The sequence below is a fragment of the Leucoraja erinacea genome, unplaced genomic scaffold (genome assembly GCF_028641065.1).
Source record: "Leucoraja erinacea ecotype New England unplaced genomic scaffold, Leri_hhj_1 Leri_1135S, whole genome shotgun sequence".
NCBI classification, from domain to species: Eukaryota; Metazoa; Chordata; class Chondrichthyes; order Rajiformes; family Rajidae; genus Leucoraja; species Leucoraja erinaceus.
The window spans coordinates 1-15024 of NW_026575380.1; the positions used below are offsets into that span (position 1 = coordinate 1).

Genomic DNA, 15024 nt, shown 5'->3' on the forward strand with positions numbered 1-15024 from the left:
AGCCATGCCACATATTGGAAAGGAGATACGTATAAAATCGAGCCCGTTATCTGTCCAGAGTTGGGTAAACCAAAATGTGGTAATAATATTGAGCCTGTGAAAGTTCGCACCGAAAACGGATGTTGTGAGCAGTGGGAATGTGAATGTTAGTATCACAAATTTATTCAAATGACTGCTAAATTGAAGTTACTATAAATCATGGGAAGTGTTTTCACCTTTGGTTGGAACAAAAAACAGATGTAAATGGGTTGATCACCATTGCTGTCCAGTTTCTATTTATTGGAATTTACAATGCACTGACTACTTAAAGTCCAGCTGATCCAATCTTGTCTGTTTTACATCCCCCACCAAAAGGTGGAAAAACCATCCTATTGACACTGAGACTTTTTTACATTTTATTCTTATTTATTTCTAGGTGAATGTGATGTATGGGGAGACCCTCATTATACCACATTTGGCGGTTTGTCATATGACTTCTTTGGTAACTGCACATATACACTAGTGGAAGAAAAAATCCCAAAGTACAATTTCTCAGTTCTGGTGGATAATTATTTTTGCATCCCCTTCATAAAGAACTCTTGCCCAAAAGGCCTAATTATCTCTTATAATGGAAACGTTGTGCATATTTCAACTGGGAGAGAATATGTGGTGAGTTCCTTTACATTGTTACCAATATTCTAAGTTAGAAATATGCAGTCAATTTGGTTCTTAAGCTTGATCTGCATGTAAAATACCAAGACTGATCTAACTCCATTCAACCTACAATTGTCCGACTTCACTCAAGACTTCTAGTTAACAAAAATCTATTAACTTTGTATTAAGAGTTGTTAACTAGAAGTTTTCACATCAATTGGCAATTGCAAGAAATTCCAAACTATTACCACATTGTGTGTGCAGATGAGTTTGCTACATGCATCCTATAACGTTTGGTTTGATTTTTCACCCAGCCTTAGACTTTCTGTAGAGTGTATATAATCTTGCCTCATAATTTAGTCCAAGTATCAATTTGATAAATTCACAATTTGCTGCCTCCAAAGCCAATATGCCTTTCTAAATCTAAGGTGCATAGAATTGCTTAAAGGGCCTGCCCCACTTACGTGACTTTTTTGGCGACTGCTGGCACCCGTCATAGGTCGGCAAAAATTTTAAACATGCTGAAAATTCAGCGGTGACCAGCAAGGCGCTACGACTCTTTGGGTGACTAGGAGACTACTCGCCACCATACAGGCGACATGTCGCAGGGTTAAGCCTGTATGGTCGTCAGTAGTCGCCCAAAGAGTCGTACCTTGTTCTGGTCTCCGCTGGATTTTCAACATGTTGAAAATTTCGGTGACCTGTAACAACATATTGATGGGTGCCGGCAGTCGCCGAAAAAGTCGCGTAAGTGGGACAGGCCCTTAAGTGTTGCTGGGATTTGTGTTTAACCAAGGCTTTGTTCGCTTCTTCAATTCATTTCATATGATGTGGGCAGCACAGGTAGTGATCTTTAGTTTAAATGTGGCAAAACTGGTAAAGTTCACTCCAGTTCTTGCTCACTTATGATTAATCTGGCCCCCGGATGATTCAAAATATGAGGTGAAAGTGAGGAAGAATCTACTTGATTCTGTCACCTTATAGGTTTTCCACCATTTGCAAGGCATAGGTCAGGAGAGCGAAGGGCTACTCTGTTGCCCTGATTAATTTTGATACAATAATAATCAAAAACAATGGGACATAGTAGCCTAATGCACTACTCTAATTATTCATATCATCAAGCAATGTGTAACATTTGCAAATGTAAGGCAGTAACTTGCCAAACAGTCTGTGAAAACCATCCCAAACCTGTGCCCAGCATGTCCCCACGGAGCCTTCAACACATTAACTGCAGCTGCTCAATACGGTCATTGCCACCTTCTTGAAAGCAGTTAAGTCTGGACATTAAATGTTGGGATCACCCACATCCAATATAAGAACTTTAAAAATGAAGCAAAACTGTGTTGCCCCGATATCATCATGAGGGTCTTGATTTATTTTTTTTCATTTCACTGTCTGATAATATGGCAAAGACCTTGACTTACAAAATTAATTTGTGACATAACACAACAACAAACCTCGTTAAATTATATTCTGCACATTCATTTTTGAACACATTAACTGTAGAGCTGTTTGACAAATTATTTGAAGTGAACAATTTATTTTATTGCCAGAAACTACTTTATGGCATATTAATTCTATAATGTGCATCAAATATAGACATGATCAAAACACCATACAACATGTTTTTTGTATCTTGTGTTAATTTTCATAGTTATTATATTTTTCCTTTCACAGTTAACAGTCAATGGAATAAACGTGAAACTTCCCTACAATTCAAAAGGATTTAGCATTACAAAATTAGGCTCCAGCACACGTATTTTTATTCCTGACATTCGAACAGTAATTAATGCTCTCCGTAATGCCTTTAAGATCAGAGTACCTGAAAAATACTTCTTTAACAACACTCAAGGCCAATGCGGTATGAATTCTAAGACTCCATAAAGTTGTATAAATTCATACATTCCAAAATCTTACTAATTTGTGCCTTAATTTGATTCATAACATAATATCTCTTTTTTAGGATCCTGCTCTGCAGACCAATGCATTAGAAAAAATGGCAAAGTTGAGCCTTCTGACTGTTGTCACAAAACTGCATTTGATTGGAAAGTTGATGATCGCAGTAAACCTTACTGTGATTCAGCTCCCACTAATGTTCCCTGTAGACCCCCTCTTCCTCCACCAACATGCCCCGGTGTGAAAACAATCTGTGATATCATTCATGGAGAGTAAGTGACCTCATTCTTGCCATTTATTTTATTTCAGGATAACTGATTGTGATGATTTGCACATCCATCTGCATTTATTCTGTCTTCTCCTCTCTCTAATTATCTAGGGCTCATTAAGTATAACTCTTGCCTCTAAATCACAAACGTGAGCACAATATCCAGTTTGACAATCCAGTCCTGAACTGAGGGAATGTTGCAGTTTCAGATAATTTCCCGCACATTTCTTGCACTGAAAATGGCAGCCATGAATTCACATTGAGCCCTCTGACGTTAATACCTAAAGCCCTGCTTCTTATGATCTCTCCCCCTTTTCAGAAACTCTTTATAACTTTTGATGCTTTTGGACACCTTTTGTATCTTCTCGTGTGGTTCAGGATCATTTTAAATGTTAAGATTCTTGCAAAATGTGTTTACTGTATTGGTGGTGTAAATGCAGGGTGTTGCTGTTATCATTTGCTTCAAGCGGACATTATTCCTATTGTTTACGCAGAGTGGGTCCTTAATACCCTTGTCAAATTGGATGTTGACTGAGATGACCTTTAGAAGATGCACACTTGACATATCTTCCACTATATTCAACTACTTATGGCTTTGTGCTAAACCCCAAGGCACTAGCACATGCTCAGCCCCAGGGCAATTGCTTAACCACCTCTGCTTGCTGCCTCCAATCTTCCTTAATCTCCTGAGATCTCCTGAGAACTAATCACACTGTGCCACACTAAATTAGTTCACTCCTGGGATTAGTGAACTAATCTCAGAGGTAGCAGCAGATCGCCAAAGAGCCGGGCTCGATCCCGACTATGGGCGCTATCTGTACGTAGTCTATATGTTCTCCCCGTGAGCTGTGTGGGTTTCCTCTGCGATTTTCAATTTTCTCCCAAACTCCAAAGATGTACAGGTATGTAGGCAAATTGGTTTGGTAAATGTAAACAATGTCCCTAGTGTGTGCAGGATAATGTTAATATGCTGGGATTGCTGGTCGATGCGGACCTGATGGGTTCGAAGGGCCTGTTTCCATGCTGTATCTCTAAATTAAACTGTCGCCATAGTTTCAGTTGAGACCCTAAACTACTCCCCTCCCTCTTAGGATTCTACAGCCACATGATGAGGTCAATGTATACAAAGCTCACATGGTGTCATATGCGATTCAAGTATTGAAAAATCTGCCAGAGGAAGCTGGAGAATTAAGTTAAACAAATTAGTAAGCAAATTGGCGGAAGTCATCAGTAATTGCTTGCATTATACGTTGCACTTTAAATCTGAGACTAATCCAGAAACCTGTTTCAGTTTACTTTGTATGATGAGCAAACTCAGGATCAGTAAACTAAAACCAAAGTTGTATCAACACAACTAAATACATAATTTTCTATTAGCTTCAATTTTAATTGTCTAGTTTTTCAGGTTGAATAGATAAGACAGTTAGTGATAAATTATTAGAGTTAGTTTGTGACAAATTATTTTATTTTCATCTCTTTTATCTCCTGTAATTTTTCTTTTTTTTCATTATTCAGACCATTTGGAGAATGCAGAAGGAAGATCGACCTTAAGCGGTTTGTCAATAGTTGTGACTTTGACCACTGTGTTCTCAATTCCACTGCTGACTGTAGTAGCTTGGAAGCTGCTGCTGCCGCCTGTGCAAGTGTGGGGGTGTGTGTGGATTGGAGGAATTACACAAATGGAAAATGCAGTAAGTATCCCAAATTTGGATGATAATTAGGTGCTTATGAAAACAGATATATTTACTGTCAGATACAGAGGAAACATGACAAGATACAAAAAACAGTTTCTAACCAAAATAACAAAAATGAATACTCTTCTTGGACCAATGGTTTAAAGACCATAAGGTAGAATTAGGACATTCAGTCATGATTGATCCAGCTTTTCCTCTCAACCCCATTCTCCTGCCTTCTCCCCATAACTTTTCATTACCTTATAAATTCAGAACCTATCATCTCTGCTTAAGTCCACTGATTCACCACTCTCTGGCTAAAGAAATTCCTCCTGCAGTCCGTCCTATTATTCTGAAGCTGTGCCCTCTGTTTCTAGACTCTCCCATTACTGGAAACATTCCTTCCACGTTCACTCTATCTAGGACTTCCGTTATCTGGTATGTCTCAATGATGTCCCCCATCATCCTTCTGAATTCCAACGAGTACAGACCTTGAGCCACTCTTCATATATCAACCCAATCATCCCTGGGGCCATTCTTGTAAACCACCTCTAGACCCTCTCTAATGCCAGCACATTCTTCCTCAGATATTGGGCCCAGAATTGCTCACAATATTCTCAATGTGAGCTCACGTGCGCTTTAAACCCTCAGCATTACATCTTTGAGTGGTTTACACTTTGAGTACTTTATATCTTCAGCCTACTTATCAATTCTTAATTGAGAGGATTCAGGATGTCTAAAATCTGTTTTGTAACCTTGCGTCGGATATATAAAACCTTCATTAGAGGTTTCATGTCTTATTTGGTGAAAGCGGGATTCCAGGTATGTGTAAGATGAAGATTTGGATATACAAGACTTTTGCTAACATGACAGAAGTTTTTGATGATATATATTTAAATTGAATGCCTTTTTACTTAGACATTTTGTCCATATCTGCACTGATGCACTTTTTTTTAAATTCCAAAGATTATATCTGTGATGAAGGTTTAGTATACAAGCCATGTGCAAGGAATAACAGTGACTATTGTGAACATAAGTAAGTATAATGCTCGCATGTTCCAACTAAAAATTCATATCCATGTCAGTCATGAACTATAATATTATTTTATTAAATCCTTGTTTTTGATTGTAAAATTAAATCAAAGCCTCTATCTCTTCCTCCAGTGTGGTGAAAGCTGGAGAGATGTTCAACCCAGCTGAGGAAGGCTGCTTTTGTCCAGATGGATTGGTCTTTTCTGAAGACAGGTCCAAATGTGTTCCTTTTTGTGAAAGTAGGTTTATTGAAGTTTAAGTTTCAATTGTTTTCACATTGTTTGTTGTATACATTAGGAATATCTGCAGGCTCCAGTGGGATGTGATTGTGTACATCCCATAATGCTCAATAGTTTAGCGGGACGCAGCTAATGGATAGTTATTTTTGGTTTCGAGAAACAACGTGGAAACAGGCCCTTCAGCAAACTGAGTCCAAGGCGACCTTCGATCACCTGTTCACACTAGTGGTATGTTGTATGTTGTATGCGTTTGGACTGTTCGACCTGCTGCCCTCTGGAAGGCGCTATAGGTGCATCAAATCCAGGACAAACAGACTCAGGAATAGCTGCTTCCCGAGAATTATATCTACCATAAATTCAAATCCACACATGCACTGACTACACCGCCCAACACGGACTTCCATCTGTATATATGTATATATGTATGTAGCGCCGTAGAATTTGTGCACCTATTCCCCCCCCCCCATCTCCCTTCTGTTTTGTTTTTCTGTTTCTTGTTTTTTGTGTAAAATTGTATGTATGCACTGAGTACGAGCAGCTTTCAGTTTCACTGTACATGTATAGTGACAATAAATGGCATATCTATCCCACATCCACTCCCTGCATACTAGGGACAGGTTACAGAGGCCAATTAACCTAGAAAACCCACATATCTTTAGGATATGGGAGAAAACCGGAGAACTCAGAGGAAACACACACAGTCACAGGGAGAACAAGCAAATACCATGCAGATAGCACCCGAGGTCAGGATGGAACGCAGGTCTCTGGCGCTGTGAGCCACCTATTCTTGGTGTTGCTACTTGGTGAAGATATCTTGGAGAAATATTTCATGCGACTAATTCTCAAAATAGGGACAACTATTTTCTTTTCATACCTACTCTCAACTGTAATTGCAATGGTCTTGAACATGGAATTGTGGTTAAGTTTGACACATTAGTAGATCTGATATATTTATCAAATGTCTTCAGTGGCAGAAGGAGAACTGCAAGTGTGCCAATTAGATTAATAAAGGAGTATTATCAATTATTCTTATTTATTAGTTGTCAGGTCGGGGGAAGTTCCCCCCGCCATGGGTACCATGTAATCCCGTGCTACCTGTTCCATGGTCGGATAGTAGGCGACTAAACCGTTTCCATTGCCTGATTTTGCAAGTGAACCCCCAGCAGGACCAAAAACAAGACCTGTCAAAGGGCAGATGAGCTCCTAGCGAGGCAAAGGCCATCCACAATTCAGTAGAAGTTGTGCTCACTGTCATACATTGCATTGTAAGGCATGATAATGGTAATGATTTTTTGCTGTAAACATGGCTGGAAAACTAATAATGAATAACAATTCAGTTCATACTTGCTGGCTTTTACATGGCAAGCCAGTGACCCAGATAAATAAGTCCTCATCAACATTGTCATATAAAGGAAAATATCTTATATTTTGCAGCTGTTACAATATTATTTAAATACACGCATCTTCAATGAAATAGTGGGAGATTCCTCATTTGGTAACACTAAAGCTAGATGCAAGAAAATAAATCAGAAGGTGATTTTGACTAGTGTTCTTACTTTATCCAGATTAGGTATTTTTATTAGGTTAAAATCTCCATGAGAAATAAACTAATCATCAGTAGCTCTCGATTCACTCCATTGTAATACGTACTTTATATTCTACCTCTGAAATTCAGTTCCATTAACTTTAACCAGGGATGAGTGAATTTAGGCAAGCAATTATTAATGATTAATTGAAGAAAACCACATTGGGAGGTAATAATTAAACATTTGCAGCAAGAATACTTTGAAGAGAACAGATATGTTATATGTGTAGACACAAGAAGCTGCAGATGCAGAAATCTAGCAAAACACAAAAAGGTTGGAGGAACTCAAGAGGTCAGACTGTTTCTGTCTCTGAAGGGTCCTGATCTGAAATGTTGCCTGTCCTTTCTTTCCACAAATAATGCCTGACCCACTGAGCTCCTCCACCACTTTGTGTTTGCTGGTGTTATACATTTATTAATAAACAATTATTTTGGTTTTATTGCAGGTTGCCATGACTATTTAGGACGGCCAAGAAAGGTGAGTGTTCAAAAACACAACGATAGAACATGAACACATCTTTCAGCCCACAAAGTTCCTGCCGAACATGATGTCAGGTTAAATACTCTCCTCTGCCTGCACGTGATCAATATCCCTTCATTTACTGCCTATCTAAAAGCCTCGTAAAATGCCACAATTGTGCTGCCAGGTGTGGTGATGGGTGACATTTCCACCTTTGAGGAAAGACGGTTCTGACTATATCCTACTTTTGCCTCTCTGAGTTACTCCAAAATTTTGAGTTTTTTTCCCCCTGAACCGATCAGAAATGGCATTGCTACAGGAAAGAGATTAGGAATGCTGATGTACAAACATAGTTTCTAATTCGAAATTGTCTAGAAACCATCAGTAGAAATATTAAAAAGTCCAAATAATTAGTAGACACATTGACATATTAAAATCGCTTAGAAATAATTAAGAACATTAAACATTAATTCATTCAGTAAAGCAATAACACAAGAGCATTCTGCTTCCTAATTGGCAAGACAACAATCTCCATTTAAATCTTTATGTTCTGTGTTCTTTTGGGTGCTTTATTGCCCAGAATCCTGCATTGTAATATTTCAATGTTAGTTTATTTTAAACATAGAGCATGGAATCAGGCCCACTGAGTCCACGCTGACTTTCAATCGTCAATCTACCCTAATTCTATGTTTTCCCGCTGACTCCACATTAGCAGCAATTTTAATCAAGGGCAAATAACAACAATCCCGCATGTCTTTGGGATGTGGGAGGAAACCGGAGCAACCCAGAGAGAACCAACGCAGTCATAGGGAAAACTTGAAAAACAGATAGCACCCAAGGTCAGGATTGAACCCGGGTCTCTGTTACTGTGAGGCAGTGGCTTTACTAGCTGCACCCACCATGCAGCCCCTGTAGCATTTCCATGTTGCTTATTCAACTGTGGTTCCTAATGTAATTACTTCACTACACCCTTGTGCGATGCATCTCCAACATGCAATACTGGATAAATTTCCTTGCAGATGTACTTGATCCAAGTTTATCCAAGATTGTTTATAATCCTCGACCTGGTTTCCCACAATAACCGAGGGGCACCGAATTGGAAGTGAAATTCTAGGAACCTGATGACCAGTTGTCCAAAACCAACCTACCCTCCCACGTCCATTGCGAATAAAACTTATTTTTTTTATGAACCAATAAACAAATAGCTCGTGTATTGAACGTTAGCACCTATATAGATCTGCTGAAGGCACACAATAATCTGGAAAAGTGAAGAAGTAATTTGCTATCTTCTGCTCAGACCAGGGTGGGAGAGGAATATTAAGGCCTTAACATTTTTATTTTCCATCAAGCATAAAATAAATTTGCTCAGTAAGTTTGCTGGTGTAAAAAACAGGTAAATCATTGTTGCATTTTGGTTGTACCTGTACTATGAAATCTCATTTTTTTTGTCATTAATATTTACATAGGCACACACAGATGTGATGTACTCTTAATGGTAATTTTGCCCTCCTGGTTTTGTTCACAGAATGGTGAGACATGGGAAGATCCTACAAATCCGTGCATTTCATATTCATGCACACCGTATGGAGTTTTAATCAGAAATCAGTCTTGCATTCAGGATGAAACCTGCCCTAAGGTATGTGAGAATCAGTCTTGATTACAAGCATGTCAATCTCATCAAGGAAAATGAATTAATCATTCTATAAGTCCTTCAGAAGTACAGAATCTTATAAAATACTTTTCAGATCTGATGGGATTGATTTTGTGTGTCTTTTATGGTCTCGTGATCAGAGTAGATTAAAATGAAATGTCATATTTCATTTAGGGAGACTATTACCACTGTTTATTTATACTTTTATTTAAATTGTTTATCCTCTGTGAAGCAATCATACTACCTTCTTTTATGGCCATTTAAACGTAAGCAAGCAAATGAAACATGCCTGGAATGGGATTTTTGTGCAGGTGCAGTTTATCTCAATCCCAAAATTGCATTCCTCGAGGCTGCACTGTTTTGCAGCTTTCCTATTATGTTCAAGTATATTCAATGGAAATGTTAGGTGTTTATGAACACATCATGAATCCAGTGCAGGAAGTGGTAAATTAATTATAGTAACATAGAAACATAGAAAATAGGTGCAGGAGGAGGCCATTCGGCCCTTCAAGCCAGCACCGCCATTCATTGAGATCATGGCTGATCGTCCCCTATCAATAACCCGTGCCTGCCTTCTCCCCATATCCCTTAACTCCACCATTATTAATGCTGTCTTTTAACAATTGCCTTAAAAAGTTGATTTTGTGTACCTGGATAGATTTTCACTATACAAATATTTCAGAATAGAATGAAAATAATTTTAATTAAAAGTTGCTTATGATATTTCAGCTCTATCTTAATCTTGGATATGTTTTAATCTTTATTCTGCACTCTGAAATACTTAAACCAATTGTTAAAAATTATCTTTTCTCCTTCCCGATTTTCTGTTTAAGAATTTATTAATCTGAATGGGTGCTTGGCCTTTAATGATATCACGATTCTGGTAGCTAGGAATCCATCTGAACTGATGATTAACAACATGTATGTTAGTCAAGGAGATTTGATCTATAGAGATTATGAGGTCTTCAATTAATTGAAAGCTGTATATATAAAGATCAACATTTACCAAATTAACTGTTAATATTTTGTTATTTTCAGTCTCAAAGAACCTATATCAATCGTTGCTGTTTTAAATGCAATCAAATACAAGGTACCCTTTTAATACTTGACATAAACATTGATTATTTGTTGAAAACTGTTAATACTGTCTTGAAAAATAACACTGTTAAATGACTCTACACAATCACTGACTAACTAGAGAAGGACCAACACTTCGATTGATTGGGAGGAAATACTCAGAAATAATTCAAATCAGACTGTACTTTGGTAAAAACGTAACAGGAATTACAAGAACCATTTGCAAAAACCCACGTTAAGCTCCTGATGTACATTTTTTTAAAGTTTTTTTTTTCTTATCCAATTCAAACCTGTTCTCAGCTTTTGTTAAAATTGTATATTTGTTCAGTTCCATTTTCACTGTTGATAAAATCTACTTTCTGGGCATGGGCTCATGGATCTCTCTTCCCTTGCATGTTATTGAAGTGGAGGAATTTCATATCAGACATCCACACAATACATTTCATATGGTTATTGGACAGCAATGAAGTTGGCACCTGAAACCTACAGGGAACATTACACAAGTCGGCAATAATTCTCTGCCCTTCGAACATTTGTAGCATCTCGACCATAAACTGATCACTTCACATTTTGTACTGATGTATTTTTGGTGCTGAATTGGTAATTTACTGATCATAAAATTATGATTTCATCTTGGGCTTTTTGAGATGTATATGCGTTTGATTTTGGTTATTTTGTGACATACTGTATTTCAGAGAAATGCCATTTATTGTCACTATACATGTACAGTGAAATTGAAAGCTGCTCGTACTCAGTGCATACATATAATTTAGTACAAAAAACAAGAAACAGAAAAACAAAAAACAGAAGGGAGAAGGGGGGGAGGATTAGGTGCACAATTCTGCGGCGCTATATACATATATACAGGTGTATATATACGGGTGTTGGGCTGTGAAGTCAGTGCATGTGTGAATTTGAATTAAGAGTAGTTATAATTTTCGGAAAGCAACTATCTCTGAGTCTATTTGTCCTGTATTTGATGCACCTATAGCGCCTTCCAGAGAGCAGCAGGTCGAACAGTTCAAACGCAGGATGGGAACTGTCTTTGATGATCTTCTTTGCCCTGCTAAGGCAGCGGGAGATGTAGATATCCATCAGGGAGGGGAGAGGGCAACCAATGATCTTCTGCGCTGTCCTAGTTACCCTCTGAAGCCTCTCCCTGTCTGCCATGGTGCAGCTGCCATACCATGCTGTAATGCAGTATGTCAGCAGGCTCCCGATGGACGGGCGGTAGAAGGTCAGCAGCAGGCTAGAGTCCAGGTTGTGCTTCCTGAGGACCCTCAGGAAGTGCAGCCGCTGCTGAGCCTTCTTGATGACCGCTGTCGTGTTGTCTGTCCAGGAGATATCAGCAGCGATATGGACGCCGAGAAACCGGAAGGTGTTGACCCTCTCCACACACTCGCCGTTGATGTGTAGGGGGACTAAGTCGGTGCTGTGCCTCCTGAAGTCGACAATGAGCTCTTTTGTTTTCCTGGTGTTCAGAGCCAGATTGTTTTCTGAGCACCAGGTTGTCAACTTCAGGACTTCCTCTCTGTAGGCTGCCTCGTCTCCCTTTGAAATAAGTCCGACTACATTAGTGTCGTCAGCAAATTTGACGATGCGGTTGTTGTTGTGGGCTGGACTACAGTCGTAGGTGTAGAGACAGTATAATAGGGGGCTTAGCACACAGCCCTGTGGGGAGCCGGTACTCAACCTGCGAGTGGAGGAGAGGTGGGGGCCGAGTCTCACAGTCAGGGGCCGGTTGGTGAGGAAATCTTTTATCCAGGCACATGTGAGAGTGGGGAGGCGGAGAGTGACCAGTTTACCAATGAGAATGTCCGGAATGATTGTATTGAAAGCTGAGCTATAATCCACAAAGAGCAACCGGACGTAGCTCTGCCCCTGCTCCAGATGGCTCAGCACAGAGTGGAGAGCTACGGTAATGGCGTCTTCTGTGGATCTGTTTTGGCGATAAGCGAATTGGTGGGGGTCGAAGTCTGGTGGTAGATAGTCCTTGATGTGCTGGAGGACCAATCTCTCGAAGCACTTCGTGATTACCGGAGTGAGGGCCACAGGACGGTAGTCATTAAGGCTGGTGATGGGAGACTTCTTCGGCACTGGGACGATTGTGGCTGATTTTAGGCAGGACGGAATAACTGCCTGGTCCAGGGAGAGGTTGAAAATTCAGTGCCTCCTTATTGTATGAAATGCAATATCATACCTCTAGATATTCTGTTAACTTACAGAATAAACTACTTAATAACTTAACCCATGTAATGATGCTTGAAAATTATGAATTCAAAGACAAATAAACGTATACACATTTGTCGAGGTGCCCAAACCCACACTTCGAACATGGTCTGATTTACTTTTTCCTTCCTAAGGTCAATGCGCAATCAATAAATTCAATGAAACAATAACAAAAGGATATTGTACAGCAACCTTTATGGCAAACCGATGTCAAGGACATTGTGCATCAGCAAGTTGGTAAGTGAAATGTGTTTTGTTTTAATGTATGCAAACAAAGAGTGGTATAGAGCATTAGAAAGCTCTATATGATGAGCATTCTGAGTTCAAATGTAACCTGGGGTTCAATTTTTCTTGATAACATTTAAAATAGATCCATCTATAATCATTGGCTTTATATCCTGCTAAATTGTCACACTTCCTTGTTGTTTTTGACTGCAACCAGATCTAATGTGTTTCCAATTCTCATGGGCATTTGAATTTAAATGATAGTTTAACATTTTCAGAGTATAGACCAATAGTCTCTGGGTAGTTCTGTGCCCCATCTGTACTGTTTGATCTCAAACTATCTTGGGGAGCACGTCCGCCCTTCCTTCCTACCCTTAGCCCTGATACCAAATAATCCTGAAATTGTGATAGTTGAATGGATAAAAAGTAGTAGCAATTTGTTAGTCTGGTGTCATTGCCCTATAGAACCGACTCTTTCTAGCTATGGTTGAAGACAAGCCTGTTATTTAGTTTTTGGCATGCAGTAGTAGGTCTTGCTTGGTCCCCAGTATAGAATTCAGATGTTCAGAATTCCGTCCAGCTGGTTCTAATTTAATTTTGTTTACCGAGGTACAGTGAAAAGCTTTTTTGTTGCATGCTATCCAATCATTGAGAAGACTATACTTGATTACAATTGAGCTGTCCACAGTGTACAGATACAGGATAAAGGGTAAATTATTTGGTGCAAGATGAAGTCCAATTAAAAAGACTTCCAGAAACTCCCATTGGGAAGATTGCAATAAGTAAGTGTGAATTAAGTTTGGAGGATCGCAGTAGTGCGGGCAACCACCACAGCTGACCACGGGAAACAGTCATGTACTTATTTTCATTCCCACCCCTGCCATTCTACACTCAGACCGCAACTTCCTGCTGCTTTACACTTGCCAATTGGTTCAATCTCTGGACTGCTGTATTGACAGGAACATAGAGATAGCAGCTGAAGGGATGGAAATAACTTGCATTTTATTAAAGTAAGAAATAGGAATACTAAAATAGTGTATTTAAACCATTCCATAATGGGTCTGCAACAGTAATGACTTGCATGGCATCTTTTAGACTAAAAATGTTCAAGGCAAATCATGGCCTTTAAAGATCTAAAAGTTATAGGGCTGGAGCAGACTACACGTATACAGGGTGGAGAGTGAACATGCAAGGATTAGAAAACAAAGATGACAAAAATTAAGTCATAGTCAGACCAGAAGGCAATACTGAGTAATAATGTAGTATTCAGCCATAAAAACTGTACAAGAATAGGCTAACGTAACATTGTAATAATACGTTAACTTGTCCTACATCTTTATGCAAATATTTTTCAAGGTATGACACCAAAAGATATCGCGTGGACAATTTTTGCCAGTGCTGCAAAGAAGCCATTACTGAAAAGATGAGTTTGAAATTATATTGTCAAAATGGACGCACCAAGAGAGTCAAATACATCGCAATCAAGTCTTGCAAATGCCAAAATTGTGGAAAATAGATATAAATCGCTGCTGTATATGTACATCTACTGTACCAAGGATCAAGGTTTCAAAATCTTGCATGGAAAACTTTTCAATGCAATATTAAAACTAAATTTGGGAAATAATCTGCATTATATTTTGATAGATTTATTATCTTCAATCAAATGTAATAATAGTTTCTTAAAAGCTTAAAATGCTGTTTCTGTTCAAGGCTCTTGGTGATGGGAAGCGGTGGAATATTTACAGTTCTGATGTTAAGTGCCTGTTACAATTTATTTGATCAGAGATAAGAACCAATAAACTTAACAATAACAAGATGAATATTTCAGTGCTTTAATAGAGAACGACCTATTGGGAATAACTTAATTCTCCAATGTGGAGGTGAGGATACTTGTGATTCTCTATTTAATGGATACTTGTGATTCTCTTCACAAAGGAGGATAGTGCTAACGTTGCAATTAAAGAATGTGAAACATTGGATGGAATCAACATAGGAAAAGTGGGTGTATCAAAGAATTTTGTAAAGTTAATAAATCAGTGGACTTGAATTAGATATA

General features: G+C 38.8%; 1 protein-coding gene across 1 annotated transcript; it reads left to right on the forward strand.

The window, feature by feature from the left end:
• Nucleotides 1–15: 15 nt before the first annotated feature.
• LOC129715355 (mucin-2-like) lies at nucleotides 16–14782 on the forward strand (the record flags this gene model as incomplete). The annotated part of the gene is made up of 12 exons (XM_055665231.1): nucleotides 16–145; nucleotides 416–648; nucleotides 2311–2494; nucleotides 2597–2801; nucleotides 4313–4488; nucleotides 5437–5506; nucleotides 5635–5741; nucleotides 7773–7804; nucleotides 9312–9422; nucleotides 10476–10527; nucleotides 12878–12980; nucleotides 14325–14782. Coding segments are annotated over 12 exons (1563 nt in total), but the record flags the coding sequence as incomplete, so codon positions are not given.
• Nucleotides 14783–15024: the final 242 nt, after the last annotated feature.